Source organism: Mixophyes fleayi, chromosome 9 (genome assembly GCF_038048845.1).
Source record: "Mixophyes fleayi isolate aMixFle1 chromosome 9, aMixFle1.hap1, whole genome shotgun sequence".
Classification (NCBI taxonomy): domain Eukaryota; kingdom Metazoa; phylum Chordata; class Amphibia; order Anura; family Limnodynastidae; genus Mixophyes; species Mixophyes fleayi.
The window spans coordinates 119,531,086-119,556,984 of NC_134410.1; the positions used below are offsets into that span (position 1 = coordinate 119,531,086).

The 25,899-nt window shown below is 43.0% G+C and overlaps 1 protein-coding gene across 7 annotated transcripts in view; it reads right to left on the bottom strand.

Annotated features, from left to right (window-relative positions):
• The window catches only part of AK8 (adenylate kinase 8), a 187,380-nt gene that overhangs the window by 52,983 nt on the left and 108,498 nt on the right, over window positions 1-25,899 (bottom strand). For 6 of the 7 annotated variants that reach the window (XM_075185309.1, XM_075185307.1, XM_075185306.1 and 3 more), the window contains 4 exons: window positions 25,011-25,095; window positions 11,355-11,404; window positions 9,587-9,700; window positions 6,108-6,176 (listed from right to left, as the gene is read on the bottom strand). In XM_075185309.1, the coding sequence (XP_075041410.1) occupies window positions 6,108-6,176; window positions 9,587-9,700; window positions 11,355-11,404; window positions 25,011-25,095 (318 nt within the window). The remainder of the gene's footprint in view (window positions 1-6,107; window positions 6,177-9,586; window positions 9,701-11,354; window positions 11,405-25,010; window positions 25,096-25,899) is intronic. The other variant, XM_075185312.1, reaches the window with a different exon arrangement.

Consider the following 25,899-nt stretch of genomic DNA (forward strand, 5'->3'; position numbering starts at 1 on the left):
CAGCATAAAAATCAAAGTAACTAAAGAATAATTTCTAAAACTAACATCCACTATTATAAATAGGTAATTTACATGTACTACTTATTCTGAAATTGTTATGAGACCACGGCAGGTCCAGTATAGTTTTCTATGAGCTAATTTTCAGTCCTTTTATGAAATAATAAACGTGTGTTATATATAAAACAGGACTGAGCGGTGGTGTTGCATAAAAAATAAGGCCTAAAATTATTATTATGGATTACTGTACCAATAAAAAAAAATATTAAAAACATCTCAGGCTGACGGAGCAGTGAGAGGCGCTCAGCGGTCACAAATAATTGAAGTGCAGCATTTTGCATTGCAAAAGCCTTAATTCTACCGTGTAAGTTCAAAGGGAGGAGCTGCATTATTGATTACAGCATAGGAGTTTCGGCAGTGGAGCGCAACTAATCCCTTTCCTCATTTATTTCTTCCTGTCCAGGTTTTTTAGTTCTGGATCACAACATGCTGATTACAAGAGATTACGACTGCTGGGTGGAAAAAAAAAAACCAACGTATAAAGTTTAACTGTGTCAGTGCTGGATGGAACTGAGCTGAAAAAGTGATGATAGCATACAATGAAATACATGCTTAATAACTACCTACTGTCGGTTGCAGGGGAACTCTGCCATCAGGACTTTATATCATCCAGGCACACTGGCCTATTTTCATCACTATCATCATCGCCATTTATTTATATAGCGCCACTAATTCCGCAGCGCTGTACAGAGAACTCACTCACATCAGTCACTGTCCCATTGGAGCTTACAGTCTAAAGTCCCTAACACACACACAGACTGACAGAGAAGGAGACTAGGGTCAATTTTGATAGCAGCCAATTAACCTACCAGTATGTTTTTAGAGCGTGGGAGGAAACCGGAGCACCCGGAGGAAACCCACACAAACACAGGGAGAACATACAAACTCCACACAGATAAGGCCATGAACGGGAACTGAACTCATGACCCCAGTAGTGTGAGGCAGAAGTGCTAACCACTGAGCCACTGTGCTGCCCACATATGACTATATGACTACAGATAAACTCAAATCTGTGCACTTAATACAATACTACATCATCTATAAGCTATACAGAAGATATGTTGTCGTATCTATGACTAGCTATTTACATAAAGAACACTCTTTATAAGGCTGGGTACACACTACAGTGTTTTAAAAAGATTATTGGGCCAATCACACGATAAAGAACCGTTCGGCCCGATATCACATTAGTACGTATGCTCCAGCGATTAACGATTATCGTATCGTTTGATTTTTAAACCTAACTAAAAATCTCGTTCAACGATGGAACGATGTTGTTCCAATTCTGCAGTGTGTCTGCACTCAGCACCAGCAGTGTCCATAGATCTCTCTGGAGTGCAGAGTCACCATCTTTTCAGCCAATGGTTATGACAGATGAAGAGCACAGATCTGACGGTAAATGTTGTAAATAGACATGCTGATCGGGACTTTTTTATTTTCAGTCGTTGGTAAAATCGTTACTATATCGCATCAGGAGACATTTTCTGTAGTGTGTACCCAGCCTAAGACTGTTGTGTGCCATTTTCAATCAAAATGTAAGACGATCAAAGCGTGTTTGGGTGACAACAGATTAAATACAGCCAGATGTAGATTTCTAAATTTATTCATAATACAATTAGAAATGGGGACGAAAAACTGAAGAGCTGGCAAAAGTCTAAGAATGCTATAATGTTTCTAAAAGGTGAAAATCGTTGTCTATGGCCAACCTAATAACTATACAGAAAAAAACAAAAACAAGTGTATAAACAGAATTCTCTGAAGTTAGAGATCCCCTTTAAATGGCTTGAAAACTCTACAAAAATATTATTATTTACCATATATACACTTGGCCCCCTTTCCCCCTGTTGTTTCTTTGTTGGGCTAACATTGTTTGCTGGACATCCAAGAATGTGAGTGCACACTTGTCTAGCTTCTCTACCAGTTGCTTAATGACACCAAGTACAACAAGGGAAAGGGGATAGGTCTGTACTGACATACCTCCCAGCCTCCCGATTTGAGGGGACTGTCCCGCGTATCACAACTTTAGTCCTGACTCAGGGACAGTTGGGAGATGTGTCCCACTATGTGATGTCCCTTCAATGCCACTAGTACCGGTGGCAGGTGCGTGCTTTATTGACGGGGTGTATTTATGGGAAAAGGGCTAGGCATGCCAACGGAGATATGGCACACCACCAATATGATTGGCTGGGCCCCCCTGTAGTGTGACAAAGCCCCCTTCTCGCACTCTATCGCAAATCCTAAACATTGGGAGGTGTGTATTTATAGTGACAAGGGGTTGAATAAGACATATTTTTGGAGGCTTTCCTGGACCTTTCAGGCCAAGAAATAACATTACCTAACTGAATGCTACTTAAAGGCACTCTAACCTCAAAACATTATTATTTCATTGGGCCAAGTACAAAGAAAAGCATATTCTGGCCTTCAGACTAAGTCACACCCCTAATGCCGTTATATCATATCCCCCAGTACGGTCAGTAGGACTCCAGACAAAAAAAAAACCTGTTTACAAATTTACTAAAGCTTTTATAAAGGAAACATGGAGGTGTTGCCCATAGCAACCAATCAGATTCTAGCTATCATTCTCTAGAAGGTACTAAATAAATGCTGGCAAGACTCTGATTGGTTGCTATGGGAAACGCCTCTACTTTTCCTTTTTTTTAAGTTTTAGTAAATATACCCCTAAGACTTTATGCAAATAGGAGGGAGGAGTCAGATTTAGAAGGGATGTTAGTCGTGAAAAAAGAATTTGTCCTCTTCCTGTGTAACTAATAGGGCATTTCTACCTTTCTGTTTTGTTTACAGCTCAAAGTCAACCAACTTTTTAAATAATAAAGTATAACATACGCATTGTGGTGGAACTTTTAATATTGGCAGTAAAGTTGTTCCTTTTTTTGACGCGTTCCAGATATCAATCTACTGAGTAAAAAAGACCTGTATAAAGTGTGCGTGATTCACACTACAAAACAGCGAAAATGAAATATTCATACAGCACTTGAAAGAGAAATGTACGACGGCAAAGCCAAGCATGTCAGTTATTCTTGCTGTACACGGTTGGCCGCCGTGTCTCGGGTATGTTGACAAAGCAACGGGTGTTTCTAATCTCGCCATACCAGTCTGGGCACAGTGTAACCTCTGTCCTGGGAATCAGAAAACTCTGACTTGTGTGAGGAACAATTTAGCTTGTAGATTGGAATGTTTAACACTGAACGCCGTAATAGAAAGTCTCAGGTGACATAACTAATGGTTCGTAACGCGGAGCATACGTGCTAGAAAGCGCAGTCGGTGTGTTGACGTTGACATTCTGCTGCTCTCGGAGCTCGGTCGGCTTTATATCTGTGCCACCTGCCCCAGGCCATCAACAAAGCTCTGCTTGTTCAGTCTTTGATCTTGCCTGTGCTCTGCAATTAGCATATGCAAGCTTTCATCATCCTCTCCTCTTCTGATAATAGAGCCTGTGCCCAGCACTGCGCCCTCTTCCTGTGCGGAGAGCTGCCCACGTTGCTGCTCAGAGCCAGTGAGGATATGGACTTTATTAAAGGGGGGGGAGTTCACTTGCTAGGAATCGATTCCTTTGATTTTGCGGTACAGGCTGCTGTTTAATTTATGTATTTTTAATTCTGTTCACACGCGGTTGGTGCCTGGTGTGAAATTGTTGATGAAAAGGTTAAACGGTTCTGCAAAGAAGTGAGTCTATTGTTGAATGTCTGTGTGATTATATGCAGCTGTCTATTTCTATAAAGTGCGTCAAGTCTGTGTTTATTGGTAAGTGTAATAGTGTTTGTATAAATGGGTTTGTCGGTCTTTGAGCAATCTGCCATTCTTATGTATCATTATCTGCATATTACAGTGTATTCATGATAGTGCTGTCATGTGTAATTGCGAGTCACAATGCACAGACCACATTGATAGCTACATTGCACAGATCATGTTGATAGCTACATTGCACAGATCACATTGTTATATTGCACAGATCACATTGATAGTGACATTGCAGAGATCCAATTGATAGTTATATTTGACATATCATATTGATAGCTACATTGCACAGATCCCATTGACAGCTACATTGCACAGATCCCATTGATAACTACATTGCACAGATCCCATTGATAATTACATTACAAAGATCACATTGATAGTTATATTGCACAGATCCCATTGACAGCTACATTGCACAGATCCCATTGACAGCTACATTGCACAGATCCCATTGACAGCTACATTGCACAGATCCCATTGATAGCTATATTGCACAGATCCCATTGATTGCTACATTGGACAGATCCTATTGATAGCTACATTGCTCAGATCCAATTCATAGCTACAATGCACAGATCCCATTACACAAACTACAGTGCACAAACCGATTCTTTAATTCATCTTCTAGGCCAGGCCTGGCCAACCTGTGGCTCTCCGGGTGTTGTGAAACTACAAGCCCCAGCATGCCCTGCCAGCAGATAACCAGCAAGGCATACTGGGACTTGTAGTTTCAAAAACACCTGGAGACCCACAGGTTGGTCTGACCTGTTCTGGACATGGCACAAACCTCATTGTCAGCCTCACATGATCCCCACTGCACAGACCCTACTGGCAGCCACAATGCGCAGACCCTATTGGCAGCCACAATGCACAGATCCCAATGTCACCCACTCTCCACAGACCCCAATGAATCAAACCAAATTACAGAGAACTCTTCTGGCAGACACAGAGTCAGACCCAAGTGCACAGGGCAGAGACGTCATTGCACTAACTCCACTGTCACAGGGAGAGAACAGTTATTTACAAGACCAGATTTTATTCCTTTGTAGAACAGTTCGTCCCTTGTGCCGTATGTTATACAATGTTTCATCCCCTGCATAAGCTTTTGTCCTGGTAGCTCTAATTGCCTGTTGTTTGCAATCAGCAAAGTATCACTAGCTCAATCTCACAAAGGAGTGGAGATTCATCTTCCCTGGAACAAGCTTAGGCAACGTTTACTCCACTGCTGTGACACTACAAGGTCCAGCATGCTCTGCTAGCCAGCTGGGGAACCCTAGAACATCTCCCTGGCTGTGATCAGTCTAAAATGCATTCTGCCACTGTCTATAATACTCTTGACACAAGGGGGAGCTGTTCCATTGTTAGCTTTTAGCGTCATTTACAAACAGCAAAATGTAAACATAAAATTACATCCATCAAGGGTGTAACTAAAAGAGTAGCAAAGAGTGTGACTGTTAAAGAGCCCGGTGCTATGTGTCCGCTTGGCGAGACATAGGGGCCCTTACAAGAGATTGGTATGGGAATTGAACTCATGAACCCAGTGCTGTGAGACAGAAGTGCTAACCACTGAGCCACCGTGCTGCACATCTATCCATATATGTGCATATATGTGAGAGTCTGCCTACTTTTGTGCATCAGCGAAAACATATATCCTGGCCAACATTGAGCGTGGTCCATCATTGGGGTTTGAAGGGTATAACTTTCTAGTAAATATGGCAAAGATTAAAACATTGCCTGTAATATACAATGTGTATATATATATATATATATATATATATATATATATTAAAGTTTTTTCATTTGTTGTGTAATGTATTGATTAATTAACCCTCATTTATGTATAGAAGGTCAGGATGCTGTGGAACAGCCTTCATTGCAAGTTACCGTATCTGTTTAATATAGTGGTTTGCGTACCCGTCATTGTACCTTACTTCTGGCGTACTTAAGCCCCCATAGCGGAAGGGACTTCATTAAAATGCCATGAACACAACTGCTAGAAGCCACCTCCAAGATGAAGTATTTTTGTTTGCCTGGTATAAAAGCCTGGCCGAGCCATTTCAAACACTTCCAATCTGAAACATTTTCATATACGTGTCACTCTGCCAGCTGATAAAAATATCCTGTTGGAAGTTTACTTTTGTATATTTTGACTACCGTATTATCTGGCATCCTTAGATGCCAAGTAAACAAGCCGTCTCCTAAACAGTTCCTCTCCGCCCCCCCTCCCGGAATTCTGTATATACCTCAGTCAGCTCCTCTCACCCCCTCCCGACTCTATGAAATCTGCTTACTCGTTTCACACAGTCCACTTTTGACAGTCGCTCCTGGATGAGTCTGGCCCACAGCGCGTCTGGGATTTCCTAGAGAAAAGCACAACAAATAAATAAATAAAATATATACTGCAAGATGAGAACTTGCACCAGACCATCTGTTCGTATAGTGTCTTTGTAAGAAAATAAAAAGAGGGGGGGGGGGGGGGTTGGGACGACAAGAAAAAAAATACATAACCGTGAGGAGAGAGGAGGAATAAGGAAAGAGCAGGGACTGTCGTCAGTCATCACGTCCCGGTGGGTGGTGTGTGTCAGAACCTCTAGCTGCTGGAGTGCAAATTTGTGGCTTTGAGTATGTTTCCTTCCAAAGGTGTTTCCCGCTGTTTGCAGGCAGGGCTGGTGTCTAGTGCACACCTTTGATGTGTCATGTCAAAACAGACGTGCCTGTACCAGGGGGTCCTCGCTACACAGCGTCGCCAAACCAATTTAACAGAAAGAAAGCAGACTACCACAGGCCTAGTCGAACCAGAGCCACAGCCTCAGAAGTCTCTCTTCGGTTGTCACGTCAATACCTTTTCCTTGGGATCTCTATTGTTTTGAAAGTTATGTTAAAACATTGATTTACCTCATATTTTTTGCTGTAATAATATATTTATGTCATTCAACAGGGAATTTCTCAGATTCGCTCAGTTTCCTCTGTTCTCTGTTGATTTTGTTCGCTGGCGGCCATTTTGAAAATATTACCCAGTTGCTCCTTTGGCTGGGATTTGTGCTCTGGAGGCTTGTAGTTATTTCAGAAGAAAATATGTAGGCTTTGTTCAGTCATAAAATTAGCCAAACAGACAAAAGCAAAAGGATTTTTTTTACAATTATTGTGCAGTTTTAACAAAAAACTCATTACAGGTTTATTGCGTCCTGTAAACGAGAGATGGGGAGGATCTAAACGGGAATCCTGGGAAACGTATTTCAGCAACAAATCCTTGCCTAATACCTTTATACAGTAGATAAACCAGCTTTATGTCAATGAGTGCATATCATTTAATCCTAATATTGATGAGGTAGAAATTTCACATGCACAGACTCTGCTATCATTAGCGACGGCACGGAAGAATATGTCCTCTCATTAAGCGCAAGTGAGGAGCGTGTGGCCGATCATTGGAGGATTAACTGGCTCTGCATATATACAAACCACTGACACCCTTCTAATCCCTTCTAAAGATCTCAAGCAACCCCCGCAGCTTAACAAAGAGGTTTTCAATGATTTCTGCTAATTGCATCACTCTCTTCCAAGATGTACCCACTGATGCAAAGAACTGGTTATGGGAGCGCGCCATCCGTAGCTAGCGGAGGGGTCAATCTGAGGTGTTTCTTTACTGATTTTTGGGATCACCCAGATTTGCGAACATTAATATAATGTAGTAATATGAGAATATAAAGAATAAAAAGAGATTTTGAAGGATCTCAAGACACTAACTGGAATGTGATTTTGGTTGAATTGTTTAGAACCTGGTGGAAACTACCAAGCTGGCAGATAATGCAGCTGTCTATGGTCATCAAGGAAGGATTATGAGTCAAAACAGGTTTTAATGCAAATTTCTTCTGCATTAACATAAGAGTACAATGTATCTTGTGGGAAAACAAAGTGGCTTATTTTTCATTTAGGACAGATATACCTTGGGGGACATTTATGAAAACTGCTGTACAATAAAAAGGTGATGTAACCATAGCAACCAATCAGATTCTTAAGGGGGAATTCAATTGACTGCGTTGTTCGTACTAACGGTAATAATGCGCACTATTACCGTAGTAACGGTTAACGGTAATAGTGCGCGGGCTGCGTTGTTCTCACAAACAATGCGGTCAATTGAATTCCCCCCCTTAGGGGTAGATTTATCACACCGTCTAAAAAGGAAAAGTGGAGATGTTACCCAGAGCAACCAATCAGATCCTAGCTGTCATGTTTCTAGCACTTTCTAGAAAATGAGAGCTATAATCTGATTGGTTGCTATGGGTAACACCTCCGCATGTCCTCTTTAGAAGGTTTGAAAAATCTAACCCTAAATGTAATTCTTCAAGTAGTGTTTAGAAAACTGAAGCACAATTTGGTTGGTCGTACTGTTTAATATTTTCCAACCAATCACGATCATGTAGTGTGTATGCCCTCATGCTCACGATCTCCATAGAGTTTACAGTATCGGGCTCTTTTCAGCCGATGCTAGTGATGAATCTCACGGTAAATAAATGTAGAGAGCGCTGTAGAAGGAATAATTCATTTGGTCGTTCTGAGACTGAATGTTTAGTTTCAGAGTAACAGAAGCTAACGACATTCCTTAGGACATGTGGATAGTTATAACAAGGCGTCTTAATCAGTGTGACAATGTGACAATAATGAATGAATGAATGAATATTATGCTGTCATTCTCCGGACTAGAAGACCAGATGAAGAGCACAGATCTGAAGGTAAATCGTGTGTGTGTGTACGGATGAATCGTCAGACTGATCGGACCTTCAGTTGTAGGTATAATCGCTTGAGATAACACGTCGGTCAGAAAATTGTTCAGTTTGTACCGAGCCTTAGTGTATGAACAAGTGCAAGATATATCCTTATGTTTGTCACTCTTTGTCACTTGTCATCAGATAACAATATCTATTAGGACAGACTTCATCCATGCCAAAGATAAGCATATCTTTCCCAGCTGTTTATACAGGTAATATACCATCGTCCATGTTCTTGTCATCTCCCACTTCCATTATTGCAATCTCCTCTCTGGTCTGCCTTTTACACGTCTGAAAGTGGCCTCCTCTCCCGCCATTCCCCATTCTCTACAAAGCCCTCCACTGGTTCCCCATTCCCTCCGGACCACAACCCTTGTCTCTCTCCTCCTAGCACCTCACACTTCCTGCCTCTAACCTCCAATCCATCAAGCGCTCCCTCAAAGCTCACCTTTTCACACTTACGTGCCACATCCGCTCTCCTCCCGCTGCACCTGCCCCTTCCACCCCAACCATCTCCGTTCGCTTCCATGCCTCTCCTGAATGTTAGGTCTCACAAGCTTGGTCCTCTCTACTTCCCATCTCCCCATCCTCTTTATCAGGTTTCCTTAGTTTTCGTTGGGTCTTCTGATGTAGCAGCTTTGTCTATTGTCTCTTCTTATACTGGTTTTATAGATCCTACAGTTTATCTTGCCCCTTGTTTATTTCTATATGGTGCTGGTTATATTTTGTTGATAGTACAGGACAGCGAATTCCGTGGCCCCTTAGAAATATACCATGATGATGCTAGTACGAATACCAACTCACGTATTCTGTCTTCATTGCTGGTAAGATCCCGAAACGTTGACATAAATGTACACGGCATTAGTAGCTCCGTATACTATACGTTTCGGGGTCCTTTAAGAACATGTGCAGGAGTGGTGAAACCGTCAGCAGAATGAGCAAAGCATTATTGTACATATAAATGATGTGTTTGGAAATAATGCATAAGGTTCCAGCCGTCCTACCTGGCCTTTATCTTTGTACGAGAGTGCTTCTTCCACCAGTACCGAGACATCACTTGACAACAAATTCTCTAGGGTGAGGTGAGTGACATTCAGATGCTTACATAGCAGCTTTGCCTGCAGGGGGGAGACGAGAAGAAAAGTCCAATTTTTTGCAAAAGAAAATAGGTTTCAAAGGCCTTTTTCTTCATGCCAAGCGAACCTCTACCTCCTTGCAGCTAGTGCTTTAAATAAATGATCAACAAAACAAATGTATGATTAAACACAGCGATATTCCTCTGCTGTGTACGGACGGAGGGAGACAATTCTCAACCGCGGATGGCAAAACAAGTTGTTAGGAAAAAAATATATTGTTGTATAAACTACGTCTGCCGTGGAAAATGCACAAACATTGGAGGCGGCCATTTTGTCAGCTGACCCAGTGTTTTCAGAGAATTCAATCTGTTGATTGACTGGAAACCCGTGACCTTCACAGATACATAGGGCACTTTGTGGTAGTTGGGGCCAAATGCAGCGATTCCCGGAGAATCGCGGCATTTTGGACCTAATTCTGCCCACTTCACTAGGAAGTGGGCAGATGCGGGAGACTGCCATACACTCCCGGGAGTCCAGGAGACCAACCCAGAATTCGGGAGTCTCCCGGACATTCTGGGAGAGTTGGCAAGTATGGTATACAGGTCACTATACACCCTGTATTGTATATCAGTCACTATAATACACCCTGTATTGTATATCAGTCACTATAATACACCCTGTATTGTATACAGGTCACTATAATACACCCTGTATTGTATACGGGTCACTATAATACACCCTGTATTGTATATCAGTCACTATAATACACCCTGTATTGTATACAGGTCACTATAATACACCCTGTATAGTATACGGGTCACTATAATACACCCTGTATAGTATACGGGTCACTATAATACACCCTGTATAGTATACGGGTCACTATAATACACCCTGTATAGTATACGGGTCACTATAATACACCCTGTATTGTATACAGGTCACTATAATACACCCTGTATTGTATACAGGTCACTATAATACACCCTGTATTGTATACAGGTCACTATAATACACCCTGTATTGTATATCAGTCACTATAATACACCCTGTATTGTATATCAGTCACTATAATACACCCTGTATAGTATACGGGTCACTATAATACACCCTGTATAGTATACGGGTCACTATAATACACCCTGTATTGTATACAGGTCACTATAATACACCCTGTATTGTATACAGGTCACTATAATACACCCTGTATTGTATATCAGTCACTATAATACACCCTGTATTGTATACAGGTCACTATAATACATTCTGTATTGTATACAGGTCACTATAAATCTATAATACACCCTGTATTGTATATTGGTTCCTGTAATACAGGGTGCATTATATACAGGTCACTATGGGCAGCATGGTGGCTCAGTGGTTGGCACTTCTGCCTCACAGTGCTGGGGTTATGAGTTCAGTTCCCGACCATGACCTTGTATTATATACAGGTCACTATAATACACCTTGTGTTATATACAGGTCACTATAATACACCTTGTATTATATACAGGTCACTATAATACACCTTGTGTTATATACAGGTCACTAGCATGCTCTTCTTTGAATACTGGACATTTGGGGCCGCAATGAAATTGATTATAACTGTTTTACATGTTAATCTTGCAAAAAACATACCCACATCTTTGTGCCCAAGTACATTCCTTGTGAACCATCGCTGTCTCTGTGTACATACCATGGTGTGTTTTCCTGATGCTGGTGGACCCAAAACACAAATTCTTGGAACTGTGGAGCACAAAAATTGTCATTATAATCTAATTTAAGCATTAATATTTATATAGTGATTGTTCAGAGGTATTGTATGGAGGTGTGTGGGCCAGAGCCACAACTGGAGCAACTTAATCTCATCTCATCATCACACAAATACCGTGACACCGATTAAGGACAATAAGCAACTCTAGAGTCATATGGCCAATGCAAAATTTAAAATGAGAGATTAATATTCCACTGTATATAAAAACAAAGGGATTAGTGCTCCTGGTGAAAGAGAGGGGGTTGCTGCCCAGGAGAATCCTTTAAGGCATGTCTGTACCTATATGGCTGCAAAAATGGAGAGAGGGGTTGTGTCTGGCACAGGGGCGGATCTAGACTTTATTTTTAGGGGGGGGGTGATTTAGCATAGTAACGCCCCTCCTTAATTTTGATTGACTGATCCTCGGTTGACCCCACCCCCTCCTCCGTTTTGATGGCCTTCTGAGACGAAATTTAAAGGTATGCTTGTGCTGCTAGGGGGAGGGGAGCACAGTGTGTGGAGATGAAGGAGGGCACAGAGCGTGTGGAGATGAAGGAGGGCACAGAGTGTGTGGATGAAGGAGGGCACAGAGTGTGTGGAGATGAAGGAGGGCACAGAGTGTGTGGAGATGAAGGAGGGCACAGAGTGCGTGGATGAAGGAGGGCACAGAGTGTGTGGAGATGAAAGAGGGCACAGAGTGTGTGGAGATGAAGGAGGGCACAGAGTGTGTGGATGAAGGGGGCACAGAGTGTGTGGAGATGCAGGAGGGCACAGAGTGTGTGGAGATGCAGGAGGGCACAGAGTGTGTGGATGAAGTGGGCACAGAGTGTGTGGAGATGAAGGAGGGCACAGAGTGTGTGGATGAAGGGGGCACAGTGTGTGGAGATGAAGGAGGGCACAGAGTGTGTGGATGAAGGGGGCACAGTGTGTGGAGATGAAGGAGGGCACAGAGTGTGTGGATGAAGGGGGCACAGAGTGTGTGGAGATGAAGGAGGGCACAGAGTGTGTGGATGAAGGGGGCACAGAGTGTGTGGATGAAGGGGGCACAGAGTGTGTGGAGATGAAGGAGGGCACAGAGTGTGTGGAGATGAAGGAGGGCACAGAGTGTGTGGATGAAGGGGGCACAGAGTGTGTGGAGATGAAGGAGGGCACAGAGTGTGTGGAGATGAAGGAGGGCACAGAGTGTGTGGAGATGAAGGAGGACACAGAGTGTGTGTGGATGAAGGGGGCACAGAGTGTGTGGAGATGCAGGAGGGCACAGAGTGTGTGGAGATGCAGGAGGGCACAGAGTGTGTGGATGAAGTGGGCACAGTGTGTGGAGATGAAGGAGGGCACAGAGTGTGTGGATGAAGGGGGCACAGTGTGTGGAGATGAAGGAGGGCACAGAGTGTGTGGATGAAGGGGGCACAGTGTGTGGAGATGAAGGAGGGCACAGAGTGTGTGGATGAAGGGGGCACAGAGTGTGTGGAGATGAAGGAGGGCACAGAGTGTGGATGAAGGGGGCACAGTGTGTGGAGATGAAGGAGGGCACAGAGTGTGTGGATGAAGGGGGCACAGTGTGTGGAGATGAAGGAGGGCACAGAGTGTGTGGATGAAGGGGGCACAGTGTGTGGAGATGAAGGAGGGCACAGAGTGTGTGGATGAAGGGGGCACAGAGTGTGTGGAGATGAAGGAGGGCACAGAGTGTGTGGATGAAGGGGGCACAGAGTGTGTGGATGAAGGGGGCACAGAGTGTGTGGAGATGAAGGAGGGCACAGAGTGTGTGGAGATGAAGGAGGGCACAGAGTGTGTGGATGAAGGGGGCACAGAGTGTGTGGAGATGAAGGAGGGCACAGAGTGTGTGGAGATGAAGGAGGGCACAGAGTGTGTGGAGATGAAGGTGGGCACAGAGTGTGTGGAGATGAAGGTGGGCACAGAGTGTGTGGAGATGAAGGAGGGCACAGAGTGTGTGGAGATGAAGGAGGACACAGAGTGTGTGTGGATGAAGGGGGCACAGAGTGTGTGGAGATGCAGGAGGGCACAGAGTGTGTGGAGATGCAGGAGGGCACAGAGTGTGTGGATGAAGTGGGCACAGAGTGTGTGGAGATGAAGGAGGGCACAGAGTGTGTGGATGAAGGGGGCACAGTGTGTGGAGATGAAGGAGGGCACAGAGTGTGTGGATGAAGGGGGCACAGTGTGTGGAGATGAAGGAGGGCACAGAGTGTGTGGATGAAGGGGGCACAGAGTGTGTGGAGATGAAGGAGGGCACAGAGTGTGTGGAGATGAAGGAGGGCACAGAGTGTGTGGAGATGAAGGAGGGCACAGAGTGTGTGGAGATGAAGGAGGGCACAGAGTGTGTGGAGATGAAGGAGGGCACAGAGTGTGGAGATGAAGGAGGGCACAGAGTGTGTGGATGAAGGGGGCACAGAGTGTGTGGAGATGAAGGGGGCACAGAGTGTGTGGATGAAGGGGGCACAGAGTGTGTGGAGATGAAGGAGGGCACAGAGTGTGTGGATGAAGGGGGCACAGAGTGTGTGGAGATGAAGGAGGGCACAGAGTGTGTGGAGATGAAGGAGGGCACAGAGTGTGTGGAGATGAAGGAGGACACAGAGTGTGTGGATGAAGGGGGCACAGAGTGTGTGGAGATGAAGGGGGCACAGAGTGTGTGGATGAAGGGGGCACAGAGTGTGTGGAGATGAAGGAGGGCACAGAGTGTGTGGAGATGAAGGAGGGCACAGAGTGTGTGGATGAAGGGGGCACAGAGTGTGTGGAGATGAAGGAGGGCACAGAGTGTGTGGAGATGAAGGAGGACACAGAGTGTGTGTGGATGAAGGGGGCACAGAGTGTGTGGAGATGCAGGAGGGCACAGAGTGTGTGGAGATGCAGGAGGGCACAGAGTGTGTGGATGAAGTGGGCACAGAGTGTGTGGAGATGAAGGAGGGCACAGAGTGTGTGGATGAAGGGGGCACAGTGTGTGGAGATGAAGGAGGGCACAGAGTGTGTGTGGATGAAGGGGGCACAGTGTGTGGAGATGAAGGAGGGCACAGAGTGTGTGGATGAAGGGGGCACAGAGTGTGTGGAGATGAAGGAGGACACAGAGTGTGTGTGGATGAAGGGGGCACAGAGTGTGTGGAGATGCAGGATGGCACAGAGTGTGTGGAGATGCAGGAGGGCACAGAGTGTGTGGAGATGAAGGAGGGCACAGAGTGTGTGGATGAAGGAGGGCACAGAGTGTGTGGATGAAGGGGGCACAGTGTGTGGAGATGAAGGAGGGCACAGAGTGTGTGGATGAAGGGGGCAGAGTGTGTGGATGAAGGGGGCACAGAGTGTGTGGATGAAGGGGGCACAGAGTGTGTGGAGATGAAGGAGGGCACAGAGTGTGTGGAGATGAAGGAGGGCACAGAGTGTGTGGAGATGAAGGAGGGCACAGAGTGTGTGGAGATGAAGGAGGGCACAGAGTGTGTGGAGATGAAGGAGGGCACAGAGTGTGTGGAGATGAAGGAGGGCACAGAGTGTGTGGATGAAGGAGGGCACAGAGTGTGTGGATGAAGGGGGCACAGAGTGTGTGGAGATGAAGGTGGGCACAGAGTGTGTGGAGATGAAGGAGGGCACAGAGTGTGTGGAGATGAAGGAGGGCACAGAGTGTGTGGATGAAGGGCGCACAGAGTGTGTGGAGATGAAGGAGGGCACAGAGTGTGTGGAGATGAAGGAGGGCACAGAGTGTGTGGAGATGAAGGAGGGCACAGAGTGTGTGGAGATGAAGGAGGGCACAGAGTGTGTGGATGAAGGGGGCACAGAGTGTGTGGAGATGAAGGAGGGCACAGAGTGTGTGGAGATGAAGGTGGGCACAGAGTGTGTGGAGATGCAGAGGGGGCACAGAGCGTGTGGAGATGAAGGGGCACAGAGTGTGTGGAGATGCAGAGGGGGCACAGAGCGTGTGGAGATGAAGGGGCACAATGTGAGTTAGCTGTAAATTATTCTTTGACAGAAATATAATTGAAAAAAATATATAAAAATATTATTTTCACTTGGATTTATGTGTATTATTTTTGCATACAACTAAATAAGTATTTCTGTCTTGACCTAAATACTTATTACGTTTTTTTGATCCAACTACTTATAAAACAGGACTGCTCAGTAATTATTTTGGAGGGGTGCCTTGAAAAAATTATGCAGACTCTAAGGGTGCCGCGAACTGCAAAAGTTTGGGAACCACTGGTGTAGGCAGATCTCCAAGAGTTTACAGAGTCACAATCTTTTCAGACGATGGTTATGACAAATGAAGAGCACAGACCTGATGGTAAATCTTGTAAACCGTGTATAGTGTGTACACATGAAACGGCTGCTGATCGGGACTTTCAGCTGTGCAATCAGTAACGATATCAAATTGGGAGAAATTGTCTGTAGTGTGTACCCAGCCCAACTTAAGCTAGGTGCACACTACAGGGTTTTTGTCCAATAATCGGCTCAACCAGCCGACATACGACCGCTCGTTTGAAAGTCGGGACAGTGTGTGCAGTGACACGATGGTCGAAAGTCTGCCCAAATGGACGAATGTCGCCTCATTTGGTTGGTCGTACCGTCAAATATTTTCGTTCCAATCTCTTTCCTGTTGTGTAGTGTGTATAAGTTTCTGACCAATCTACGACAGTGAGTATGAAATTACAGTCATTGCTCACGACAACATGGCTGTAAAAAGTTGCTAAATGGACGTCCGCTCTTCCCTTTATCGTCTAAAACAAGGCTAGTGTGTATGCAGTCCATGGACCGAGAGATCGCACCATCGATCAAATGTAAAATCGATCGGCATAAAAAGTTGGTGGAAAATTCTGTAGTGTGTACCCAGCTTTACTTGCCAAAATTTTACAAGGAACAAGCCGCCTGCACTTTGTCTTTCATTATATTGTTAAAAAACGGACTGTGATGTTCTGCAACCTCTCTGCTGTGTGTACAGCCCCATACAACAGCAGTCACACCATCCAACGCTCCACACAATGCTATTGTTTAGCTCACTGGGGAAAATTGTGAAGGCAAAAGCCCTGACGCCTTTCTTTGACAAAAATAAAATGCCAAAAGAAGTGGGTAAGAAAAATAATTAAAAAAAAAAATAACAAAAAGCCATTGAAACTGTTCTGATGGAAAGAAAAGTTGAATATTCTACATAATAATAACCGGGTTTTTCAAGCTGCCGAAATACTTTTGCCTGACCGTGACATAAAGGGATTTTTTTCGGCTTATAAAAACTTGATCACGTCACTCAGAAATGCTGCAAGCTGATTGGTCTTGCGGATTTTTATGAGACGTTAGTTTCTTTCCTTTATAAAAACCCAACTCGGCGCACCTTGCAACTCCAACTGTGCGTGCTGGAATAATTTATTAGTGTAGCCATGAAAGAGTGCTCTGTTGCCAAGATTAATCAACTTCTGCAAAGCACATCAAAGGAAATCAAGAAACCTCTCCATCCACAGATCCTTTTGAGGTTTAACGAGGAAAGTGATTTAAAATTCACAAGAAAGCCCTCAAGGTATTGGATCTTTTATGCACAGCATTTTTGGACAAACGTTTGATAAGAAAAAGGAAACACTCTATTATATGCTTCGTATCATGCTTTAATATTGCCCGGGGCTACTGTAAGTGTTCGGTTTGTACTAAATATGCTTTTTTTTTGTAGCTGTTCTTATTGGATGGAGTAGAACAAGTGAGTGGTCGTATTTATAAGAAGAATTCTATTCATCGCACAATGACAAAACAGATTAACGGGTCATTAAATTAGACGCTGTTCTGTTGGGTTATCGTTGGAGGACTTGCGTGTTTTTTTCGTATTCTGCAACTAATACATAAAAAAAAAAAAGATCTGCATGTTTTCTATTGATGTTTTCTACTGACTAATGTACCTACCCCCCATTATTTCAGCCAACGAGCCCCCCATATTCCTGTTTTTTGTACCTCTTTTACTGAAAAAGACTTAATAAAAACTATTGTTGGAAAAAAAAAAAAAATTAGCAGCCGTAATGCTTTGTTAAGAACCTTAGATGAGATAACATCGTCAAGGACGGACATGAGTCGGACAAAACGGCGCTCAGCAATCAACTACAAAAATGTCTAAATATGGTGTAATCACGGCTGCTCTTACAATGAAAGGAGAGTAAAGGGCACACTGGTGATTTAATCGGGAAATGTGACCTTTTTCGGCTAAATTATTGGGATACTTTCCTACTCTCCCGGAAATTCCCGCGGGAGGCTCCTGAATTTCGGGGAGTCCGGAAGAGTAGGCAAAGCTCCCGCATTTGCCGAAATTCACGGCAGTGAATGGAGGGGTCGGGGCTTAATTGTGTCATTAAGCTCCGCCCCCAATGTCACCACGCCCTACCCCATGGCACATGACTTCTCCCCCGGATCTCCAGCGGAAAAATCTTAAAAGTTGGCATGTATGATTATTGGGTCACAAACGGTCGTTTAGTGCTCAGGCCAAATAAAAGTACATAGGGGGCCCAATTTGTATGGCCACGGCCCTCTTCATTTTCTGAATTAGATCAGTCGTTGTTTATTTTGGAACTCTGCGGTGGGTGGCTTAAGACCGCGAGTGCAAGACACAGTCTACAATAACATTTATTGGTCTATGTAAGGAGAAATAAAGCATTTTTTATACTAAAGAGATATGTTCTATCTTTTGCAAAGGCAGATTGACCTCAAGGAAGTAATAAGAGTCCTTTTACCGCACACCAGCAGCTGTTCGCTGATAATATAAATAGCTGGTGATGATGATATGCAGCAAGCTTGAGCGCACGCAGCAGCGTCAGGATTCAAGCTTTGGGTACCCCAAAGGTCTCAGCCGTATCTCTTGCTCCAGCTACGGGTCGGCTGTAAGTGCTGATTACTAGTGATGACGGCTGTGTATGCAGCTAGAACATGTGTTTGCAATCGGAAGCACTTGTAAAAATGTATTTTATGTACATTCATAACATTCTAATAAACGTATTTTAAGGACGAAAAATAAATAAATTTAAGTTTTATCATTAATGACTATATTATTATTATTATTATTATTATTATTAACTGGTGACAATAATTGAATTTTTTTTTCTATTCGTTTTTATGGGACTTTAAATTCGACATATGTATTGGACGTATCCATCAACAGACGTTTCTTCAGATCCGCTCCTAGCTGAACATGGACCAGCGTTTGTCCGATTTACGTGCGTTAAAAAAAAACAAAGCGCAATTTACATTCATTGTGCGCGACGTAATGAATCAGGCCCTGTGTCCTCCATAACTGGAATATGTAACACACTTATCAGTTCCCTGTCCTACACAACTTTACGCTGCTTTTACCTTACAAACAAACACAAACTTTCCTTAAAGTTTCAAGTTCAAGTTCAAAATTTAGAAAAGAGTGAAAATAAATTATGTGTCGTTATTTTCAAATGAATTTCCACCAAGGAAACAAGCATGGCTGCCCCCTGTGGGATTTATCACAATAAATATGCATGGCATATTAAATAAAATGGTGTTGGAGAAACACCACATTGTTTAGAGCTAATTAAACCTAATATTTCTTGCATGATTCCTTTTATTTATTTATTAATTTGCATCAGTTCACTAGAGAGTGCTTTCAAAATAGACTTTTTTATGTTGTACTGTGCTCTGGGAATCGCACAGGCTGCTTACGCACATACTGCATACTCGGAGACAGTACATTTTATTCTTACAAGAAATAAAAGAAGTATATTTGTGATTAGTAGTAATTTTATGCCAGATAGACTCACTCTGCTGACGGTGTGATAAAGGACGTAACATCATTATATGAATAAGTGGTTATATTGCTGTTAGGAGGGTGTTTGTTAACAAAGGACAAATAAGGTCATGCGTAGCAACCAATTAGAGATTTGCTTTCTTTGTATAACTTGTGATCAGAACTAATTGGTTGCTATGAGTTACTGTAAATTTGCACATTGTTAGTAAATAACTCCCATTGTTTTATTCCGGGGGAGAAGCTCAGAAGTTGCCCACCTCATGCTGCCATATTTCTCTGCTAACTTATCTCGCATGAATGAAGAAATCATGTATTTATTTATATAGCGCCACTAATTCCGCAGCGCTGTACAGAGAACTCATTCACATCAGTCCCTGCCCCATTGGAGCTTACAGTCTAAATCCCCTAACACACAGACAGACAGAGAGAGACTAAGGGCAACTTAATAGCAGCCTATTAACCTACCAGTATGTTTTTGGAGTGTGGGAGGAAACCGGAGCACCCGGAGGAAACCCACGCAAACACAGGGAGAACATACAAACTCCACACAGATAAGGCCATGGTTGGGAATCGAACTAATGACCCCAGTGCTGTGAGACAAAAGTGCCAACCACCGTTCACTGACACTGGAGGGAAGTAGGTTCAGAGATAATTGGAGGGAAAACTACTTCACAGAAAGGGTAGTGGATAAGTGGAATAACCTCCAGTCAGAGGTGGTAGAGGCTAATACAGTAGAACAATTTAAACATGCTTGGGATAGACATAAGGACATACTTGCCAACTTCGAATTTTGTGTTAACCAGGAGATCCCGGAGGGAGAGTGTGGGGGGAGGGAGGAAGGGGGCAGGGCGCGGACAATTGCATCATTTTGACCCCACCCCTGTAATGAAAGTGACATTTTGTCGCAGTAGGGGGGCCCAAAATGAAGCGATTCACTGTGAATCGCATCATTGAGGCTCCGATCCCCTGCCCACTTCACTAGGAATTTGGGGGTCTCCCGGACATTTCGGAAGAGTGGGCAAGTATGTATAAGGATATTCCTTACAAAGAATAAAGCATCAAATAGGGTTCGAGGTTACCATAGGTAAAAAAATTGGGCAGACTAGATGGGCCAAGCGGTTCTTATCTGCAGTCACATTCCATGTTTCTATCTTGTCACACAGCTAAACAAGTAGACAGGAATCCACCGTAGCGCACAGTAATGGATCTGCCAGAGGGGGGCAGCACAGTTCATGGATCCCATTAGAATCCGTACAGAGCTCTGTGTTGGATGCATCTGGTATTCTTATCATTCCTCCTGTTGCTGAATATAATAGACAGTAACACACCTGCTATTCCTTTATCTGAGCTGCCACTGAGTTTAGAATTCATTAACTATGATCCAGCAACTAACTAACCACAAGGATTCCAGCAACCGATGCGCTGGCAGGAGAGAGGAGCCCGGTTCACTTCTGACAAAAAGCCATCATTACTGGGCTTATAACACCACCGCGAATCGTATGGGGAACAGGGAATATTAAACATTGATATCTCCAAACATCTGCTCTCCCAGCTCACTGCGGTTTTCAACAGCGAGTAGATTTTAGAAGCTTTCTGGACCAATCTATTGTGATTTGAAATGTTTAAAGGGAATATGTCTGTAACAAAATTTGAAGTGCAAAACATCGGTCTCATTAGTGGGTCATTACAACTTATATTTTAATTAAACTATTCACTTTGAATATAAAGCTTCACTACCACCTATTAAAATTAAAGGCAGTTAACTCTCACAGCGATGGACGAAAAATTGTGTGTGTGTGAGAGTGGGGGGTGAACAGGGGGACGAATCACGAGCCACCCTCATAAGCGCAACTTTCATCATCATCACCATTTATTTATATAGCACCTCTAACTCCGCAGCGCTGTACAGAGAACTCATTCACATCAGTCCCTGCCCCAATGGAGCTTGCAGTCCAAATTCCGTAACACACACACTATGGTCAATTTGTTAGCAGCCAATTAACCTACCAGTATGTTTTTTTGGAGTGTGGGAGGAAACCGGAGCACCCGGAGGAAACCCACGCAAACACGGGGAGAACATACAAACTCCACACAGATAAGGCCATGGTCGGGAATTGAACTCATGACCCCAGTGCTGTGAGGCAGAAGTGCAAATTATGTATGCCACTTTTGCTCAACAAAGTGACAAACATAATTCTGTATTACAGAATCGGGAGAGACCCAGGAAATATGGCTACATGTAGGAGCTCCTGGGGCTCCGGTTAGGGAGGGGGGAGCTCGTTAGTAACATTTTACAGTAGGTGGTAGTGCGCACAATGTCACTAATTGGGTTGATCCGTCTTCGGACTGACGCCCCAACTGTAAATTCACTATCATCATCATCATTTATTTATATAGCGCCAACATATTCCGTAGCGCTTTACAATTGGGGACAAACATAATAAACTAATAAACAAACTGGGTAAAACAGACAAAAAGGTGAGAAGGCCCTGCTCACAAGCTCACAATCTATGGCAGAGCACCCTTCCCCCCTCCAGCAGGCACATGTAGTGTGCTGATAGAACGATTAGACGTGCTCTGTACAGTAATATATAGACGGAGCTGTAACTAGAAATGTTAGCGCCTGGTGCAAGAAGGAAATGTAACACTCCCAAACCCTCAATTGTAACCAAATCAAAGTAAAATATCCTTTCCCCGCGCCCCCCTGGGCGGCTGCCCCTCTCACACAGCCCTAGTTACGGCTCAGGATGTAAGTGCAATATAAATAACTCTTAAGAAATAAATATTTCAAGAGCATATTATAGAAAAAAAGTTGTCAGAATAAAATGTACTCGCATCAAACTCTAAAGGGTAGATTTGCTAAATTGTCTAAAAAGGAAAAGTGGAAGTGTTAGCAGCCAATCAGATTCTAGCTATCATTTTTTAGAATATACTAGATCAGGCCTGTGGCTCGCCAGGCGTTGTGAAACTACAAGTCCCAGAATGCTTTGCCTGTAGATAGCCATCCGATAACTGCCAGGGTATGCTGGGACATGTAGTTTCACAACACCTGGGGAGCCACATGTTCCATCTTCCAATTGATAAGAATAAGGGCATACTTGTCAAATTTGGCAAATGGTTTCCCCGTGTGGGGGCTGGTCTCGGAGCGTTGTGTAATAGGCCACGCCCCCTAAACAGTCATCACCATTTCTGGCCTATATCAGCAGGGGGTGGGGCCGTGATGCTGCATGAATCCCGTCACTAAGCCCCACCCCCTCCATTCAACTTACTGAACTGCCTGGGATGCGGGAGGTTGCTCTGCTCTCCCGGGAGTCTGGGATGACTCCCAGAAATTCGGTTGTCTCCCAGACATTATGGGATAGTAGGCAATTATGAATTAGAGAACTCTTTGCTAGGTTGCACAGTTGGAAACTCTTCACTCCCAAGACATACAGCCATCTCTGTAGCGATTATTTACCCAATCATTATAAATAGAGTTTGTGGACGCAGTGCGGCAAATGTCTACACCTGTACGCATTTATCTATAAACCATCTTATTGACACATACACCAGTGGGATGAGAAGTGTATATGTTCAGCTTTCTTTTAGCATCTCAGCAAGCCTGAAAATCACAAGGTATCTCCCTCTGTCAGGAGTTTTTTGTACCAGGATATAAATCAATAACTGTAAAAACACTGATTGGCCCCCCAGGCCCCGCTGCCCGCAGACAACCCTCCCCGGCTCACCAGAACTTTGTGTTGAAGAGTCTCTTTAGCTGATAGAAAGATACAGCTGTCAAACAGAACTTATTTCTAACTCCTATGAAAGCACTTAAAGGAGAACTATCACCATTAATTCACAAACACTGATGTAATAGTATTGTATGATAAGATCTATATGATATAATAGTACTTTATGCTAAAATCTATGGACCTGAGTCATTAAGGAGAGCAAAAAAAAAAAAAAGAGTAACTTTACACCTTGGCAAAACCATGTTGCATTGGAGGGGGAGGTAAATTTATATGTGGGGATAGATTTATAGTTGGGGTAGGGCATGTCCTAGATCAACTTTACATTTCAATGTAAACCTAAAGCTATCAAGTATTTGTGTGCTACATGAAAAAGAAGCCAGTATTTTCCTTATGTGCAAAATAATAAACTAATTTGCACCCCTTGCATTGTAAAATGGTTTTGTCCAGGATCAAATTTACTCCTTATACTATATAGATGCTGGAGGAGACCGGTCCAGGAATGATCCAAACATTTTAGCCAGTTGTATATCAGGTCTGTTTTGCCTTAAAGAGGGTTTAAACTTCCAGATGACTGGCATATACACGTTCTCTTGCAACTTTTACGAAATACGCTTTACCTTTCTGTCTTCCTTCTGTGCCCCTTGACCATGTCTTTATAGCATCGGTCAGAGCTGTTTGTTTTTGTGGCGTTGGATAGGTCACAGCTCTGCTGTGTACACTGTATTGGGTTCAACTGTTTGCAAAAAGCAGCTTTGTGCTGTATCTAACGGGAACAGCAATAAACAATGTCTGATATAAAAATACTGTTGGGAAACACAGAAGGAACCCAGAAGGGTAGTCTGTCTCTCTCTGTGTGTTTGTATGTTAGGGAATTGAGTGTAAGCTCCAATGGGGCAGGGACTGATGTGAGTGAGTTCTCTGTACAGAGCTGCGGAATTTTGTGGCGCTATATAAATAACTGATGATGATGATGATTTATTAAGTGTGCACATGTACAGGGCAATAACTTAAACTTATAAGCAGGTGGAAATCCCCTGTAATGGAATCATATATATATTTCAATATGAAACATTTTCAAATGCATCTACATTATTTAAGAGGTAATCGCTCATTGATTGAGCATATCGACAGGTCAGGTGTGTGTTGCCTTTATCAAAAAACATCCAGAAACTTTGGAATTGGAGAGATGAACTAACAGATCATTGTCCTTCTGTTAAAAGTTCCTTTAATATGCTGTGAGAACCTCAATTATCTACATATTCACAGTTATTACAGTAATGCTTGTCCAAAGGCAACAGTGCCCCTAGTGGCCAAATTATTTAGCAAACAGTAGACTACCAACTGTTAGAGAAAGCATTTCTCATATATTAGGGAACTTTTCTTTTACTCAGCAAGAACAGTTCTATAAAACATGCAGAGTCCATATATCCAAATATCCTGGGAGTGAGCAGCACCCTTAAAATCCCCATAATACTGCAATAAGGGACATCTATTTACATATGAGAAAGACTGGTCCATGGATCTACAGTCACTAACATCAATATCAATGGTAGCAGAATAATACTTTATTTTTACCGTTATTAACCTACATTTAAAGTAAAGTACTGTACCCTTTAATATTGACCATTAATAAGCCAACTTTGGATGACGGCAGAAATAAACTCAGAGGGTGGCACGTAAGTATCTTATAATTAGCAGGGGTTTCAGATATTGTAATCTTAATTATCTGCCGTTTGACAGAAGTGGGGAAAGCAGAAAAATTATTGCAGCAGATACATGTTATAATTACTAGGGTGTGAATTAACACAAACAGATCAGTAAATAAAATAGCACCACCATACAGTCCAGAAAACACAAGGGGAGGGGGGGGGGTTATATTTACTAACTGTGGGTTTGAAAAAGTGGAGATGTTGCCTATAGCAACCAATCAGATTCTAGCTGTCATTTTGTAGAATGTACTAAATAAATGATAGCTAGAATCTGATTGGTTGCTATAGGCAACATCTCCACCTTTTCCCAACCCGCAGTTTAGTAAATATACCCCAGGGACTCATAAACTAGCAGCCTGGCGTTGTATTAGCTAGAAAAAAATACAAATCTAATAAATGTTCCCGTTTAGCAATCAGCAGCGCTTACCTTCATCGTTATCCTTACGTAAGTGATCAAGCAGGTACTGGATAGGGTCCTCTGGTCTGTCTATGAGGAGTTTCTGCACCATTTTCTGGAAAAAAAAGCACACACCATGACGGAGATATAGTCAGTGACACCTAAAAGGCTCAATATGACCAGCCAGAATAGCCAGAACTGAATATACAGTAGACCATGTATCTCTTAAAAACAATCCGCACTCATTAATAGGTGTTGTTATTGAATGGGAATAGTTGGGAGCAGCAAAAGGTAAAGGACACGCTTAAAAAAAGTAATTTTTTTTTGTTCTCATAAATAATAGTCCTGTAAAGTATATATTTACATCAATGTTATTACCAAATCAGTCATGTAAATCTTACTCATATGTTGCATGCTTTTACTTAAGTTAGTTCCCAATACATATACTATGGGCATCATTTAGAATTAGGAACAAAAACCAACAACTACAAAAAGGAGCAAATATGCACCTTAGGAAAACCATGTGCGGAAAAATGTAGTTAGGAGGGGGCGTGTCCTAGATTAACTCTAAATTTTAGTGTAAAAATAAAGCCGTGCAGCATTGGTCTGCTACATCATCATCGTACTACCGGAGTGATCATACCAATAAATGTATAAATGTGCATTAAAATCAGGGGCGTCCGTTAAAATTTATAGATGATTAATTAACTTTTCACTAATGGGTATAGTTATAATTTAACATCCTTTATATTTTTATTCATATTATATCAAATTATTTAAATGTTTTCTTTTTTTTTTTATCTGTTTGTGCCTTTCAAAGTTTTTTCCATACTAGGCTGTTATTACCATATCGCTTACTCTGCCTTCTATTCCACCTGATTCAATGACACCACATATAATACAGATAGTGCCAACATTC